Source organism: Homalodisca vitripennis, chromosome 2, assembly GCF_021130785.1.
Source record: "Homalodisca vitripennis isolate AUS2020 chromosome 2, UT_GWSS_2.1, whole genome shotgun sequence".
Taxonomy (NCBI): domain Eukaryota; kingdom Metazoa; phylum Arthropoda; class Insecta; order Hemiptera; family Cicadellidae; genus Homalodisca; species Homalodisca vitripennis.
In genome coordinates, this window is record NC_060208.1 from 55,830,267 (window position 1) to 55,849,578 (window position 19,312).

Below are 19,312 nucleotides of genomic sequence, written 5' to 3' on the forward strand. Positions count from 1 at the left end.
CAACACAGGACCAAGACAACTGCCCTTAGGCACTCCTCGATGCCTGAAGAGTGGAGAAGATGTCCTCATTTCCCAACCTTGTCACCTGATTTCTTCCACTCATGTAAGATTGTACCCATTCAATTACATTTTCACCAAAACTGTAGGACTTCATCTTGGCTATCAGCAACTCGTGGTTAATTGCATGAAATGCTTGAGAGAAATCGAGTAATACCAAAGAGCTGCACTTTTCCTGCATCTTTAGAGTCAATTAAATCACTAAACAGGTTTGCTAAAGCCGAACAAGTACTATGGTTTTTCCTGAAGCCGGATTGAGTTTTTGGCAATACCTTGTTTTCTTCAATGTATTCTACAATTTGGCTAGTACCTTCTCCAAAATCTTTGATATTGCAGGTAAAATCGAAATTGGTCTTAAATTCTGGACACTTTTAGGGGCAGGTATCTTGGGAAGTGGAACAACGATACTTTTTTTCCATCGTTCAGGAAAGTCGCCCGATGAAAGAGATACATTAATGAGATGCGTTATAGCTTTCAGCGCATACGGACTCATAACTTTGATCATATCTATAGATATTTCATCAATTCCTACTGCTTTTGACTTGATGCTATTCATTGCAGCTCTTACACCATTAATCGTCTGCAGGTGAAAACTGAAATATAGTCTCTGAACTGTTGTTACTGTTCTCTTTCAATCTTTCTATTAGTTCTTCACTTGCTTCAATACTATTATCCATTTCAACAAAATATTTGTTCATATCGTTAATATCCAAGCTGTGTGGTATAGTTCTGTTTGTAGTCTCGGTTACAACATCACACCTTTTCAAGCATCTCCAAAACTCCTTTGGGTCTTTGTTTGAAGCAAGTTTTTCAGAGAAAAATTCTTTCTTTGCTCTCCATACCAAGTTGTTCACTGCATTCCTTAGGGTTTTATAGTTGGTCCAATCTTCACTGTTTCTAGATTTTACGTACTTGTTTCTCGCTCGGTTCTTAATTTTTATAAGTTGTTTCAAGTCGGCAATCATCCAAGGAGATTTCTTTCTAGTTACCCTCTTGCATACTATGGGAGCTTGCTTATCAAATACTTCTATTATTTTGCCAGTAATAAACTCTTCGATTTCGTTTACGTTTTGCATCTGTATTACGCTATCCCAATTTGCACTGGATACCTCTCTAAGAGCTTCAGCAATGTCAAACTTAGAGAAGCTTCTATATTTTATTATTTTGGCAGCTCTCTTTTCTTTTCTGCAAAATATCTCACAGTATATTAGCTTGTGGTCCGTGATCTTCACCCCTCTTTTGTCCATAATGCTAGGTGCATCAATAATGCCACTCCTCTCAACTTCAACAGATCTATCCACGAATATGTGGTCTATTAATGTACTTGACGTGTTCGTCACTCTCGTTGGCTCGTTGATGAGTTGAACTGCATTGTTTTCCTTCGAGAGTCGGCGCAAATATACTGCTTCGCTGCAAGTCTTCGATGAGAGATCGATGTTGAAATCGCCCAAACAGATGATGGAGTTGACCCCAACAGCCAAGTTCACAAAGAGGGAATGAAACAAGTCAGTGAAGTAGGAGTACCTCACAGTTGGAGGCCTGTATACCGTACATAGGCCGAGCCTCAACCCTTTTACCTTTAGCACAACACTTAGAGCCTCTAATGCCGGATTGACATCATCACCGAGAGAACACACATCAAAAGGTATGCCCTCTTTAATGTACAGAGCAACACCCCCACCAGTGACCTGGCTGGAGTGCTCACCCTGAACACCAATAGTGCGATCCCTCCTCAGCATAGTGTAGCCCAGTATGTTATAGTTATCTGAAGGCGTGGCCGGATGTAGCCAAGTCTCAAGAGACAGCAAACACGTCATAATCAAAATCATGCACCAACGCACACAGCTCGTCAAAACGTGTGTTTAACGATCTCGCATTTAAATGCGCAATTCTGAGACGGTCCCCGTCCCCCCTCCAGCAAGGTTCCCGAACACTGAGAGGCATCAGCTTCCTCAGGAGCTCCAAGGTTGCCGTCAACCTGCTCAGCGTCCGGACTCAGGCCAGAGGTTACGACAGGCTCGTCATGGTCACTAGGGGAGGTAACTGACGACTTCAGTACACCACGAATGGTCTCCACAAAGAGACCTCCCAAGCGAGATGCGCCCCTTCGGTTGAAGTGAACGCCATCGCGTAAGAGGTCCCTACGACTAACACAGGTATTGGCCTCGACGAATTCAACGCCAAAATTGATGCACATGACTTCAAGTTGAGCGTTGAAATCATACAAGGCCTTATACCCTATGTCTCGTCGGATCAAGACACTGTTAAGAACTATTTTTGTTCCAGGAAAATGGGTCTTAGCCACAAACAGCAACTCCGCCATGCTGTGAAGAGCCTAGCGCTTTCTGTGACCTCCATTATAGCCTGGACCTCCCCGATAACTCCTTTTAAGATTATTACATCCTACATGCAAATAAATAACATTTAAACTTACACCTACATAACCTAACAGAACACTTTTAATGTCAACTATTTTTCCGCCCGGGCGGCACTCCACAAAAGCACCTTTCATCTCACAGTCCTTGGTTGAATGTCTAAGGTGAGAATCTCCTACAATCAAGACAGTGTTGAACTCTCTGTGACAGGCAATGTGTGTGTCTGTGCTGATGGAGGGTGCTGGAGGTGTGGTGGCAGGGTGGTCCACTCTGCTGCAGGGTGGTCCACTCTGCTGTAGACTTGCTTGCTCGGCCCTGGATTACTCGGAGAAACAGTGGAAGTCGATGCCTGGTTACAGATCTTTTCCGACATGGACAGCTCCGTCAAGATGTCATCTCCAACCGAAGATCGTCTCTGCTTGGCTCGGGATTCAGCCCTCCTCAGCTCCGCTCGCAGGCACTTCACGTCCGCCTCCAGCACCTCCAGTGTTATTAGAAGGTTCTTTCGATCTGCTGAAAGAGTCGTTATTTTTGCTTCATAGTCTGCAATTAAAACATCAGTTTCCAAACGTTCATCCAGCATACTACGAAGCCTTAAATTTTCGGTCTTACAGTGAGATAATTGTTCAGTTTCAAACTGATCCTCAATTTCGCAGCAAGCTACAGATTTGTCTTTAAAACTGATGTCAAGGTTCTTACATCTATCCTCAGCAGATGTGAGTTTGCCCTGTATAGAACCAACTTCAGACTTTAACTTGGAATTAGCTTTAGAAATGTCATTTAATTTGCTCAAAAGTGAGGTTATGTGTGGACCCAATTTTTCCACTGCGTCTTCACCAGAATTTGCAATCATTGCCTTGAGTTCACTGTAAAACTCTGAAGCTAAGTCAATAATTTCTTGATCTATGAAGAAGAGCCCGTCAATGAAAGAGAGCAGTTCACGAGATCTGGACAGAGGCGCCATTTTGTTTACTATGATTAATATTTAAATACAACTACTTGGTCTGACTAAAAGATGACTTACAACTAAAATAAATATTATGTCTTAAGATAAAAATAAGTCTGGAACAATAAACGTCAAAGGGATAATATTAATTAATTTAGTACTTAAATTCAAACAAAACCCACAATAAATAGCGAGAACATCTAATTATGAAATGAATAACAAATAAACATACAATAAATAAATTATAAATATAGTAGCTAATAACAATTAAACATTGAACACAACAAATCAACAAATGTAAGCTATTATAAATTATGTAATTTTTAAGACTAGAAATCACTCCTGAAAATACTGGGCAATGTTTTGTATGCAGGCAAGCTTATTAATAGTCTGTGTAAAATTGAAGGCGCCAAGACAATCCTTCCGCGACGCAGCTAGAGTTTTGTAGACTACAACGGGCGGGAATTGTTAGTGGGACTTCTCCCGGCAGTAGGCAGCGACTCAGATCAGATGCGCAGTCCGCCTGATAACAGCTATCAAGTCCGCTACTTGTCAGCCGGCCTCTCTTGTTAGTGACAATGTTTCAACATTTACATTACTTACAATAAGCTCTGATGATAACTGCTCGAGTAATAATCACGTCAAGGTTTAATCAAAATGTCCAGAGGCACTCACTATCATCAGCAGTCAGTGAAAAATTAATAAAAAGCATTTAAATACAGAGCGATACAAATACTTGACTATTCAGACAGACCAGGTCTGCCAATCCTTCCTTATGTACGGTTATTGTTGATATTTCTGTTAGAATTTATTGTATATTGTTGTTGATCTGTATTTGTTTACTGTATATTATTGTTGATTTGTATTTGTTTATTGTAGATTTTTTTTTATTAGATATAGCGTTAAAAATGTATTGTTGATTTTTTATAGTATTTTATTTATTGTTGATATTTCTGTTAAAATTGGCAGTTAGATAGATATTTTGTCACAGAATTTACTGTTCAGATACATGTTCTGTTATACATAAAAAATGCATGTTGTTACTTTGTTGAATATTGAAAGTGTTAATATGGTGACGAACTAATAATCATAAAAAGACTTTTAAACTGGAAACTGGGAACTGGCTGACAACTAATAATGTATGCTGTATATATATATATATATATATATATATTTTTTTTTTTTTTTTTCTAGCATTAATAGTATTTCCACGCAAGCTCTGTGAGCTCTTGGAATGTTAAAAAGTATTGTAAACTTTCTTTGAATAAAGCATTTGTCTACTGTCTACTGTCTACACACGCACGCACGAAATTATTTTTGCAAACAAACCCAAATTTAAAATGAAAGTCAGAGAATTTATCCTGGAACTGCCTTAAAGATACGTAGTTATTCAGAATCTTTATATTATTTATTTTTAATCTTGTTTTTTATATAAAGATCATTTAATTTGTTGTATTTGTTATTTATTGTATTTATTGTTATTTAATATTATTATTATTGTTGTTGTATTTGTTATTTATTGTATTTATTGTTATTTATTGTTTTTATTGTTATTTATTGCTATACTATTATTTACTCCCAACCATATATTTTTTTTAGTTGCTATGTTGATATTAATTATATTTATTTAACTTTTATGTGAACTCAGCCTCCACAACCGTTTCAATCAATGTAATATGTGTTGTTTTTTACTATATTTATTTACATGTACATAGCTTTAGTTATTGATATTTATTATGTTTAAAAAGTAAGTAAAATGTGGAGTAGTATCAGTGCGTGGTTGGGAGGGGAGTATACTTTGGGGTTTGTTAAAGTATGGTTTGTTAACATAATTTGTTAAATGCATTAAATGTATATATTTATTATTTCTTATATTATTTTTGTTGTAAATATTTTTTGTCTGTATTTTTTGAAATTGTTATAGCACTGTAATGGATGTTTATTTATTTAACATAATGATTATTTAATGAATTCTGATGATACTTTTGACTGCCTACGGAATGTTGTGTATATCTGAAAATTATTTATAAATAGTTAAGTGACACTGTTTGGACTGCCAATATAATAATATAAGGTGATATTTACGATGTGCAATGTGATATCCCGCACGCGTCCTACGCGATGCTTGGGAATTTAAACAATGTAAAAATGCAAACCATTACTGAATAAAGTTTTTCTGACTTCTGACACACACACACACGCACGCATGCACACACACACACCATTTCTAAAACTGTCACTGCTCAAGTAATTCATAATAAAACACGTAAATAACTTTAAAAACTATTTGATGGTATTAGAGTTAACGCTCCACGATCAAGTGACTGTAATCCATGAGATGGTGAAAGCTACTTCACGAGATAGTTGTTGATGCTTTACTAAGCTTTTTTGCTACAGAACACTCAGACAAGCTATCGGTAGCATATAATACTGAAAATCATATATAAAAAGAAGCACAGTACACAAATATAACCACAAATTAACATTTATGTCATTATAAAGTTAACAGCCGGAATGGCAAAAACTGATTTTTTTTACCTATTACTATTGTCCCCCAGAACATAATAATAAAAATAATACAGGTTTCATGGGATGGAAATGACAAATTTGTAGAATATTAAAAATGAAACTAATTTTCATGCACGGAGTAATATTTCCTTGTTGAACATCTGCGTAGGGCGTCATGTGCTCTTTTGTGACCATGATTCAACCTCATACTAACGTCATCCGATGTACCACCATCTATAGATACGTCAATTAGCAATAATACTGAAATGGGGAGAATTTTTACCCAAATGAACGATGATTTATTAATTTAGATCTGTGAATTAATTTGTTATCGGGTTGACAAGAGTGCCTCCAACAAAGGTGCTATTGGGTGCTGCTTGTGCTGATGTCGACGAAAGAAAACTTTTAAGAGAGTAGCTATCACTAAAATATCAAATTCTAGAGGTGCTGATAAGAAATAAATATTTTTTAATAGTGCAAACAAATTTAACCAATGTTAAAAAACATGATAAATCATGTAAAACCTCAATGTTAATATATGAATGGACAGTAATAGAGAACATTTACCATTACTGTGTTGGTGAGTAGAGCTTAGTGGCAGCAACAAATAAATGGTGGAGCCTGTGGGTGGGAGTATTTAGCCTTGAAAAGGAATTCTGCCAGGTACCCAATGATATAGTCACCATGGACACCATAACGAGGTATATTTGCCTGCACTTTATGCCAGTGTTTCTCAATTGTGTTGTTATGGGCACCGGTATCTGGACCATCAAAATTTATGGTATGGTTGATGGATAGGAGTCTAAATCGCTCGTTGCAGATACAGTTATAAGCCCTTCAACAGTCGCTTACTATTGTTGTACCTGGCAGATCCCATTCCTTTATAATCTGTGCAGGGTATCCCTATGGCGTTTCTCTACAGGGACAATTATTCCCTGCTCTGCCTTTCGATACCTCCGAAAACCCAGTCCCTGAATTCTTCTGCCGCGATTGTATTTTCTTCTTCCAAATTTGGCCTTATCAATTTCAACTACTGTCAGAGGACCACCAATTTTCTTAGAGGACATCAAAATATGGTGGAAATAAACTTCACGGCAGAAAGAATACCAGTCCACCACTGAATGTGCTAACACTCTAAACACCAACAATATTTCATTATGTTTATTGATTATTTCATTGTCGTTGTGGCTTCAAATTTGATATTGTGGTAGTCTGGATGATTATAAACCAGTAAAAAGTGAGTTAGGTGAAAATTGATAGTGACAGTGAAAACAATTCATCATCATCTGATATTCTTCTTGCCCAAAGAATTAATCAAACACACTACTGTAAATACACGTACTGCAAAAAAGTAGTACATACTTTACATTTTTCAAAAAACTTTTTTGTGTTGTAAATACGTGTATATATGTTATAATCTTATTGTTCACTACAAAACAGTGTATATTTTTTACATTTACAGTATCTTACTATCTCAAGTAATGTTACAGTGACTTGGAGTGAAACTTAGAAAATAAAAGTTTACAATACACATTTTTCAATTTATGTACAAATAAAATAACAACACTCTATAGTAAGTACATAATTGTACTATTTTACACTCTTGTCTGGTTTCTAACAAAAAATGTATATATTGAACTTATTACTTAGCATTTAACACATATTTTAAAAAAATTACCACAAATATGCTGCGCAAGGACAAAAACCAGTGTATTATTCGGGGAGTTTCTTACTATCAGTTTAACACGTTCAATCCTGGTGACGCTACGGTGGCATTGTGCGTATGTCACACTGCCAGTACCGACGATGCCACGGTGGCGTCAAGTACAGGGGTAATTTTAAGCCGCCAAATGAATTACTAATTATTAAATAATCGTCATTCTCGCTATATTAGATGTTTATTTAGATGTCGAAGAATACCAAATCAACCTTGGTTTCCAGGAATCAGTCTTCAAAGTATTGATTAATTTTTATAATGTTTACAACTTGAGTAACAGCTGATTTCTAGTCAGACGCGATTCCCGCCAGTTTCTCACACGTTTATATTATTTTTGCTGTCTCGGCTTCCCGCTGTTTTCTCACTTTCACTGTTGCTATTCGGGAGATGAGTGAGTTTGAGGTTATGAAACGCAATTCTTACTTGGCTGTGTATTATTATTAGTGAAGTGAATAGTTTACGTTTTCTACCATTGACCCTTCACCGTCTACACTATCTACTAGGAAAACCATTTCTGACGATACATTGAATAGTATATTGAATGGTAGCCTAAGCTCGGAGAGTACTGAAGACGAAAACATTGTGAGTGATTTTGACATTGACTTTCCCGACGATCAATTTGTTCTTCAACACCACTGCCAGACAATGCCGGCGGGTCTGATTCTTCTAGGTCACCGTCGCTACAACAAACTAAGTCTACTACGTCTGTGAGTACTGTTGCCTCTACTTCCGGGTTACTCAGTGTAACCCCCCAACACAGCTAAATGATATAGAATAACAGTTTGCTGCTTCACAGCCACATGATTTACCAAGCCCACAAAATACTGCACAAAGGCGTACTAGGCGCATGGTTGTCCCTGCTGTTCAGTGGACTAATGATAATTCCTCAATGAAAAACTTGGATTATGTTTCTAAACAAGCACTAAAAATATAAATGCAACATAATGCAGAACCTTTAGATTTTTTTAGACTTTTTATAAATGACGAGTTTCTTGACCTGCTTACAACTGAAATAAATGCTCAAGTTCAGTACATAATGGCAACTACCGATCAAAGACCTCACTCTTCAATAAAACTTTGGAGCGATGTTGACCAGGAGGAAGTAAAAATATTTTTGGGCCTATTGTTACATATGGGTGCTCTTCAGTGCCCTAGCATGACTATTGGAAGACTCATAGACTTTACAACATTCCATGTTTCAAGCATTATATGAGCCGAAATAGGGTTTTGCTTATTATGCAATGCTTGCATTTTGCTCGCAATCCGTTTGGTGAAGAGCCAGTACCAGATGACCGACTTTACGAAATTAGGCCGGTTGTAGATCACTTTAACAACACTATGAAAGCTATTTATGAACCAGGGCGGGAACTGTGCATTGATGAGTCTATGGTGTTATGGCGGGGAAGACTAATTTTCCGCCAGTACATCAAGAACAAAAGACATAAATATGGTATAAAGCTATATGTACTGACAGATCCAAATGGACTTGTCATCAACTTTGCTGTATATGCCGGAGTCAATGATTTTGACCTTGGAGGTGTCGGTCATTCAAAAACTGTGGTCTTGCATCTTATGCAAGATAGGCTTGACTTAGGACTGCGGTATACATGGACAATTATTATAACAGCTTTGACTTGTCTAAAGAGCTACTTGACCGGAAAACCTACACTACAGGAACCATCAGAGCTAAACGCAAAAATACACCTTCCGAGGTTGTAGAGACCAAGCTCGCACGTGGGGAGGTAACATGCTACTACGCTGATGGAGTTGCAATTGGTAAATGGCATGACAAAAGAGATGTACGTTTTATTTCAACAGAGCATGTTCTTGACAAATTACTGTCTTACAAAACAAAATTAAGAATATATAAGACCAGTTCTTCTTTATGGAGCAGAGACATGGATTATAGATAAACAGGCAGAAAAGAAATTGGTTACATTCGAGAATAAAATTTTGAGGAAAATTTTCGGACCTATTAGAGATGGAGATGGATGGAGAATCAGGCACAACCAAGAAATCAGAGAGATGTTTCAATCTCCAGACGTTGTAGGAGAAGCAAAGAGCAGGAGACTTCGGTGGGCAGGCCATGTGATGAGGAGGGAGGATTATAAATTGATTAAAGAGGTTTGGAAACACAATCCAGTTGGAAGAAGACCTCGAGGTAGACCCAAAAATCGCTGGAAGGACCAGGTGGAGAAGGACTTGCGGAAATTGAGAGCGGGTCAGGGGGATTGTGAAGACAGGGAGAGATGGAGGCAGCTGGTTGGCGAGGCCAAATACCACCTAGGGTATCCATGGCCATGGGAGTAAGTAAGTATGTTCTTAACATGGAAGAGTGTAAGAATAAATGAGATGAAACTATAATGAAACCCACAGCTATAGTTGGATACAACAAGTACATGAAAGGAGTTGATCGTCAAGATCAGATGCTAGCTTATTACCCTGTCACACGAAGAACCACACGATGGTACAAAAACCTTGGCATTCACATCATTGAAATGATGGTGGTGAATTTGTACATGATGTTCAAGAGCCATTCTGGATTACAGTGTCTGTCTCTGTATGACTATCGCTTGTGTGTGGTTGAACAACTACTACCACCTGATTATGTCTCTTCAAATCGAAGAATGAGAGTAGACATCCAACCAACTCCAGGAATGCATTTTGCATCTAAGATGCCTGCTGCTCCTAGTGGAAGGACCCTACGAAAGAGATGCTGTTTGTATCTACGAAAAGCGAAGAGGAAAGACACGATCTTCTACTGTACCAAATGTCCGGGACAGCCTGGTCTGTGCGTGGGAGCTTGTTTTGTGCAGTTTTACAGTGTGATGTGAACAAATACGTGAACTTCTTCTAAATAGCAATACATAACATATTCAATTATTCCATATATTCCAATTGTGTGTTTTTAGAGTTATTACAAAACAGTGAATGTATAAAATGTACTTTAACAAGTGTAAACCATATACTTTAATGAGTGTTAGTTGTATTTTTATGCAAAGGAGCTGAATTTTTCAATGACAATGATAAATTTGTCGTACAAAAATGAATTGATTGTGTTTGAGTATTGTATGTGCGTGTGTGTGTGCGGGTGTGAGAGAGTGTGTGTGCATGCTTTTGTGTGTGTGAGTGTGCGCGCGTGCGTGCGCGCGCTATTCTGTCCTCTGGGGTCTGCTCCTCGCTGGCTCGTCGCTGCGTCGTGGCTGAGGGACCAGTATGACTGACCCTCACAGTGATGGTTGTAACACGGTGACGGCTCCTTCCTCTCCCTCCACAGCCGACATTCTCTCTGCCCGCCTCGATCCCTATCCAAAACATCTCAAAATTGGTCACATAAATTCCCAATCCCTTCTAGGACATATTGATGAGGTCAATTCAATATTCCGGTATAATAATTTTGACTTAATAGGTATTTCAGAGACTTGGCTTAAGCCGGTAGTTTTGTCTCATGAAGTAGCGCTCCCTGGTTTTTCACTCTTGCGGAATGACAGGATTAATAAAAAAGGCGGTGGAGTTGCGCTTTATGTGCGGTTGGGTTTGAAATACAAACTTTTATATTCCTCACCTTCTGAGTATTCAGCTAAGCCTGAATTTATGCTAGTTGAAATTTTATTTCCAGGTTATGAGCACCACCTGTTAGGGATCTGCTACCGGCCTCCGAGGGTAGGATTCATGGTCGATTTCGAAAATGCTCTCTTGCGCTACATGCCGACCTACACTCGTGTCTTGGTGATGGGGGACCTGAACACAGACCTTCTAATGACTAGACGCAACTATGACTACAATCAACTGACTACTATGTTTGACTCGTGCAATCTGACTATACTGCCATTGAATCCCACACATCACACTGCTACTTTCCATACCCTACTCGACCTTATGGTGGTCAGTGATCCTTCCGAGGTCCTCCTTCATGGGCAGCTTCCAGTCCCTGGCATCTCACATCATGACCTCATATACTGTGTTCTAAAAACTAAAACTCCTAGTGTTAAGTCTTTGTTTATAACCTACAGAGATTTTAAAAATATTGATGAATGTTCTTTTGCTTGTGATGTTGCAAATACGCCTTGGGAGTCCATTACCCACCTTGAAACAGTCGATGAAATGGTTGACAGGTTTAATTCCTTTGTTCTGGGTCTATATGATAAGCACGCTCCATTAATTACAAGGAGAGTTTCTAAGAAGCGCCCCGTCCCCTGGTTAACACCTGCTATACGCAGTCGTATGGCTCAGCGCGACTCTTTGTACCGCAGAGCTCGTAGAACTAATGACCCAAACATCCTCGCTCAGTATCGTCAGCTCCGCAATAGAGTTAAACAGGACCTTCGTAACTCTCGGCTGCGATATATTCACAGTTTGTTTCCTGATAAAAGATCCTCATCCACCGAAATGTGGCGGAATGTTAAATCTTTAGGTATGGGCAAGCGGAAAATGGATATTCACTGCAATATACCATTAAACGAACTTAATGATTTTTTTATTACTGCATCACAATCAACTAATCCAAATGCTATTGAATCATTTCTGCAAGAACTAGACAACCAACCTCCACCCATCTTCCCATATGAGAAATTCATATTTCAACATATTCTCCAGGTTGACACTCTACGAGCTATAAACAGGATTAAAAGTAATGCCACCGGAACTGATAAAATATCTATTAAGATGCTGAAAAAGATCCTTTATGCTGTGCTTCCTGTGGTGACTGTTATATATAACAAATCTTTAACCACTGGAGTTTTTCCTGAACATTGGAAGTCTGCCCTTATCCGTCCAACAAATAAAATTTCTTCTCCCACTGAAGCAAAATATTTCAGACCAATCAGCATTCTCCCTGCTCTCTCAAAGGGTTTGGAAAGAATAGTGCACTGTCAAATTTCAATATTCCTAAAAGAAAATAATATTTTGAATAAGTTTCAATCAGGATTTCGATCAAATCATAGCACTGAAACGGCACTTCTCAGTGTTACTGATGACATTCGCCAAGCGATGGATAGAAGTCAGTGCACTATTATGGCATTGTTTGATTTCTCCAAGGCATTTGACTGTGTTATATTCGGCTTGTTGTTAAGAAAGCTGCGTGCTTTAGGATTTTCCGAGGTTAGTATTACCTGGATTAAATCTTATCTCTCGAATCGGCGGCAGTGTGTAAGTGTGGCTGACAAAGTATCTGACTACAGGATTCTCACTGGTGGTGTGCCGCAAGGTTCAATACTGGGACCTCTTTTATTTTTACTCTACGTAACTGACATTTGTACAGTACTTACATTCACTAGATACCACATTTACGCTGACGATTTACAAATTTACGCCCACTGTGGGGTCCGTGATATACAAACGACAATACGCAACATAAACTTTGACATTCAAAAACTTGTGGAATGGACAACGAAACACGGACTGAAGCTTAACGAAAACAAAACCCAAACAATTGTCATCTCTCACTCACGACTAAAGAACTATATAGACACAAATAATATGCCCAAAATCACTGTAAACAACGTTTCTCTTCCGTACTGTGACAAAGTAAAAAATTTGGGTCTAACTATGAACACAACTCTTGGATGGTGTGATGCTGTTGTGGGCATCTGTAAAAAGGTGTTTGCTTCAGTTCACTCACTAAAGAGGATGCAGCACTTCTTGCCAGAACGTGTGAAACTTTTACTGGTAAAAACACTGATTTTTCCTCATTTTTCATATTGTAACTCTATAATCAATGACATGACTGTGGATCTGGCTAACAAATTGCAGCGATGCCAAAATTACTGTTTACGTTTTGTATTTGATCTAAGACGTGACAATCATATAACACATATCTATATTCAAAATTCCATTCTAAAATTGGCCGATACAAGATTATTAAAAATTCTTATTTTGGTGTATTCTAGTCTTAACTCTGGAGAGCCTATATATCTGGCTGACAAATTCAAATTGATCTCTGAAACGAGCGCAAGAGAGACAAGAATGGCCTCATCAATGCTTCTTATTCCCCGCCATCGAACCTCAACTTACAACAAATCATTTGTCGTTACTGCTTGTCGAGCTTGGAATTCCCTTCCTAACCATATTAAGTCAGTAGGGAGTCGAAATCGGTTTGCAGCCTTACTGAGAGCTAAATTGCTAGAAACGATGTCAGCGACGGGTTAGTTGGGGTAGGTTTTGGAGGACGGATAGGGTGCTAGTGAATGTGAGTATGAATTTTTTGTATGAATGTATGTATACTAAATTCTTAAAGATACCTTTATTATATAATTTTGTTTTATTTTAAATGTACAGTAGTAGTTTTATTTGACTTAAGTTCTATATTATTATATTAGGGTTAATTGTAAGACAGGGCCTTATGGCCCTAAATTCGCCCTTTTGTATATATAATACAAATAAAGTCATTTGAATTTGAATTGTAGCAATGCGCCTCATTCATCTCAATAATCTGTTATTGTAAGGTATTTGATTTGATTTGATTGATTTCAGTCACCAAACAGTGGTATAAGCAGATATTTTATAAGTAATATATAAAAAAACAATAGTTATGTTTTACGCAATGTATTCTGCGTACTTGAAATATTGCCTAATAATTATACGTTTTACTGCCAATCCTAAATCTTTTTCAGGTATTACTTTCATAAGCTTTTGGCATCATAAACTTTTAATGTAAAATAATGTTTTACCTATAAAAAATGTGATATTTATTGATATTGTTAGTAAATAAAAGCCAGTACATATTATCACAAGTTTCAAGCCACAACTATTTGGTAAGTATGATGCAAGTCAAAAACATTAGTACCGATGACGTCACGGTGGCATCATAGTACTTTTTACGCAAAAAGTATAATTTAATCTACAAAAATGATGTTATTTATCAGAGTTATTATAATATAAAAGCCTGTATGTATCAAGAATTTAAACGGAAATATTTGGTCAGTGTAACACGTGGCAACACCATTAGCACCGATGACGCCACAGTGGCGTCAAAGCATTTGATATACCAAAAACACGATTTTTTTTCTTTTAGTGATTATATTCTATATTTGTAATGCTACACGAATACAATAAGCTAAAAAAATAAGTTTGGGATTCCAGGTGCTATACCTGGAAAAAGGGCTGGGCTTGAACGTGTTAAAGGTTAAACACAGACTTTGAATGTGCCCGATGAAACAATCAGATAAACACAATTCGCTCGGATTAAAATTACTAAAATTAGTTGATACATTATTAATAAAGTTCTGCTGGTTTTAAATGTTAAAAATTAATATATTAATAATAAATTAAAAAAACTGTATATATTTATAAAATTTTTCAAACAAATTAATAAAATGTAATTACCTTTTACTATTTTCAAGGATAAATGTGTCTGACTCCTTATGAAACAAAGAACACACTACATCATTGTTGCTACCATTAGTCAATAACCAAGTGAATAATTTCACTTTGAATTAATTTACAAACACCATTTTACTTTGAATTAATTTTGAGCGATAATGTCTGTAATTTTAGATAGTCATGAGTATCAATGATTTGATAATCATGTTTCAATTGTGTTGGCGGCGCCGCTTATTAAAGTGCAGTCACAGTATTGGCCGCAGATAACATTGAAGTACACAGATATCGGGACACACAGCACACAACAGAACAATAAAAAATAAAAACTTGATTATTTATGAATATACTCATAAAACAATGTTATTTGTCATTCCCACCCTCTAAAACCACATATGTGTGTGTGGTGTGTGTACAAACTTACAAAGCTCTAGTCCCACTTTGAATGCGTTACATTTTTAAATTTGTATCTCCTTAGTCTATATTTTGTTCAGCAGGGCGATTGTAACATTTTAGTAATGTAACTTGCTAAAATACGTGAGTATACATATTCATTAAATAATGAATTTGCCACTCCCCCATGAATTTCATATTTGGATTTGTAATAGGCCTATTGTTTAAAGAAAATTAAAGGTTCATTATAAAACCATATTTTAATATTGGATACAAAACTAGGGTAGAGTACGATAAGCGGACCTGATTTTTTATATCGAAATTGGCAAACATAATATCGATATTACTTAATCATAACCATTGATATAATGAACTGATACTGATTAACTATTTTGAACAATTAACTTAAATAATCAATATCAACAGCTGTAAACACTTAAAAATAATATACCTAAGGTAATATTTCAATTTGATATAAGTAAAATTTGATTATTAAAAATGGCAGTCAGTTTTAGAAAACTACACGTCATTGCTTTAACCCTTTGAGTGCCGCAGCGTTTTGCTATATGGTATGCATAAAATGCCGAGCGAAAATGCCTGATTCTGCAAGGATCTGGTTAAAAATTCATAACAAATTTATTTATAAGTATAATGTCTTAGGTTTTTGTTTTTTTTTTTTAGATAAATATAGTTTCTTTAAATACATATAATACATTGATCACTTATTTAACGTTTTTATACAAATAAAAAAAATCATTAACAAAAACTTTATGAGCAAAAACATTTAGTTTTTATTTTAACACAACTTAGTGTTATTGAAATATTTTATTTTTTCACTTTTAGTTACTCTATCTTATACTCCATTTAATTCTTTACAAAAAGACATATAAAGTTTTTTTATACTTATAAATAAAGTTTGGAAAATAAATATGAAAATATGAACCACTATAAAACTAGAGTGTATTGTCGACACTGATAATGCTTAAATCTAATGCCTGCAATACTAGGTCTTCATTGTCAGCAATGTTTTTACGACTCATTGTTTATAAATATCACTGAACAAACACAAAAAACATAAAAACTATACAAACGTATTTAGTAAAGTACTAGCTGCTTACGATCGCCGTAACTCGCGGCATTGTTCTACTTACACACAGACTAGAACAACATACAAAAACAAAATAGGCAAATCTTAAGATCAGCGACTACCACTCCGATCGCCGTAATTTTTTGCATTCTAACACAAGTTAACGTAATTTCACTGAAAAAAAAAATAGTCCCGATTATCGCCGTAGCCGTTTACTCCCCCCCAAAAAAATTTAAAAAAAATTAAATTAAAAGAAACCTGACTGACAGTACATTTATTCGTTTTTTTGGTCTTATTAGTTCGTAGGGCAGTAGTCCAGGTACTACTTCTAGTATAAACTCGTCTTATCTTATCAGTGATAAACGCGCGCCGCTTATCTTTTGCCTGTGATGAAACCTGCGTTAGTTCTGCCTGAGTTGTGTGTGTGTAAGCAGTCATGGCGTGATCTGGGCTTGGACTTTGCAAGCTCGAGTTAATTTTTTTCGAAAAGAGCAAGCAGCGCAAAGCGCTGCGCAGCGAGCAAGCATCGCGTGATCTGAGTTTGGAATAGGCAAGCTAGTGTCTTTTTAGCGTGTGACAAGAACCATCGCATGCCATGTTAATAACTTCACTAATATTATTCCTTGTCCATGTGGGTTTGTTTGTTTATGTCTGGCGGTCAATCGAAGCCATCCTATAGGTCACGTGATCCGCCCGGCCAATCGGAAACTTTCCTGTTTGTCACGTGACGACTGTCAACTCATCAAAACGAACATGGTCGGCCATTGTTTTTAGTCTGATAGTAGTCTTGTTATTTATGTGTTTTGTATTGCCAACATTGTACTGCCGAAAAACTGGTTTTTATATGTTTGCGATAATCGGGACTATTTTTTTCGGTGAAATTACGTTAACCTGTGTTAGTATGCAAAAAATTACGGCGATTGGAGCGGTAAGTCGCTGATCTTAAGATTTACCACAAAATAATTTGAAGATACTAACACTAAAAACCCATTTACACTCTAAAAACTTTCAATATCATTTTGAAATAAACAGCAGCACAAACAACACGTGACGGCTCGTCCGTGTAGCGGTCAATTCTAAACTTGACTGACGCGCTCACTTTACAACGGCCGTAAAAATCAGAATCTAGCCAGAATACAACAAAACCTACATCAAAAGTTACATTGAAGCATTTGGAATGCGTATGTATAGTCATTGAGCCAATTTAGATAAATAGGCTACTATATACAATATAATCGTTACTGGAGAGTCGCTAACAGAGATTCTGGCATTTCTTGCATATAATGCGGGATCGCTGACAGCGATTATCCGGCACTCGGTGCTCAAGGGTACACAAGGGTGTAACTGTGAGAGGAGCAAATATGGTCATCTTCAGTTTTCCTAATTTTGGTTATAATTGTTTGACCACTGCAAATATTAAATTCATATTTTAATTTAAAACATATGATTGTTATTGAGGACTATAGTTACTTTTCTATCGATTGATAGTCCAGGATTTGAGATGTGAATATAAGGTATCGATGGTTACATTCTTCGATGTAAAAAAACCGGGTCCGCTTATCATACCCTACCCCAAAAGTACCCAATGACAGATTCCTTACACCTATACAACCCACATACCTGTCAACTCCACTGTCATCAAAGTTATGACACAAAAACTTCAAAGAAGCACCCTTCTCGAGGTACTCATCAATAGAACCTTCTTGTGGCAATGATTGACCATTAACTTTCAATTTATAGTACCACAATAGGGCACGCTCAGTTTTATTATCTAACTGAAACTGAACTATGGCTTTGTGTTTAGGTAAAATTTCTACAACTTTGCCAACAAACTCTCGTAGAGCATAATTTTGCACTGTAGCCATTTGTTTACTGATTTTATTAATTGCAAATCAAAGTGACAATAATTAACAGAACAAGACAGAATGTTTAGGTTAGCCGTTAGCTAAATAATCGGCGCGGCGTAAGTACACGGTTTTTTTCTGGTTTGCTAAATACAGACTTTGGGATTTATGCAAGAAACCTCGAAGTTCATTTTGTGGTTATGTTGAACCATTAAAAAGTATAAAGTTAAATAATGCTTTAAAGTTTGTATAAAAATACACATACATATTTTTTTTATTTCAAGTCTAGAATTTTCTTAACTGTTAGTCACATAAATTAATTATTAAATTGTGTACCAGTGTATTATTATTATTGCAAATGTGTTCCTCAACTTTATTTTATTTTCTCTTTCTATAATTTAAATAAAGGTCTATTTCTGAATCTATTTTAATATTTACTCGTGGTGTGTTTAAAACATTCATCCCTAAATTATATATACTGTAGGCACTCAAATAACAAACGATTTAATGTTTCTTCATTACCTAACGGACATTTTATCCTCCAAAACGATGTAAAATACAAATTTTACAGATTATTGGTAAACAGATAACTTTTTATTCATTTGTGTGGGTCTGATGATGTATTGCTTAAGCACGAAAGGCCTCACAAAAATAAAAAGAGTTTTATTGAAGTGTTTGTTTTCAAATTAATAAGGAATTCCAATAAGAAATTAATGAATTGCGTTATCAAACATAAGTCAAAAAGGATTGATCAATTCGGTCATTACATTATAAAAATGTAAGTAGCTGTTACAACTTACACGTTTATTTTTCTCTAGGAAAATCAATTGATTAAATTTTTGATTTTATTTATATTAGATATATTTGTTTATAAATTTTTGTTTTAAGAGTGATGAATCATGTAAATATTAGTGCGTTAGTTCAGTTTTAATTGTAAACATTCCTTGGTTTAATTTTTAGGTTAAGGACTTGTTTGTTTGTTTACCTTTCTTTAACTATACACTATGATGCATTTCCTCATTTAGGAAGAAGTGTAACGTATTGGAATTAAATTAGTACAAATCATTG

At 36.3% G+C, this 19,312-nt stretch overlaps 1 protein-coding gene across 1 annotated transcript in view; it reads right to left on the minus strand.

Moving 5' to 3' along the window:
- LOC124353983 overlaps nucleotides 1-18,367 on the minus strand; it is a 35,768-nt gene extending 17,401 nt beyond the window's left edge. Inside the window, exon 1 of the mRNA XM_046804085.1 lies at nucleotides 18,021-18,367. Within this exon, the coding sequence (XP_046660041.1) occupies nucleotides 18,021-18,265 (245 nt within the window). The 5' untranslated portion in view covers nucleotides 18,266-18,367. The remainder of the gene's footprint in view (nucleotides 1-18,020) is intronic.
- Nucleotides 18,368-19,312: the final 945 nt, after the last annotated feature.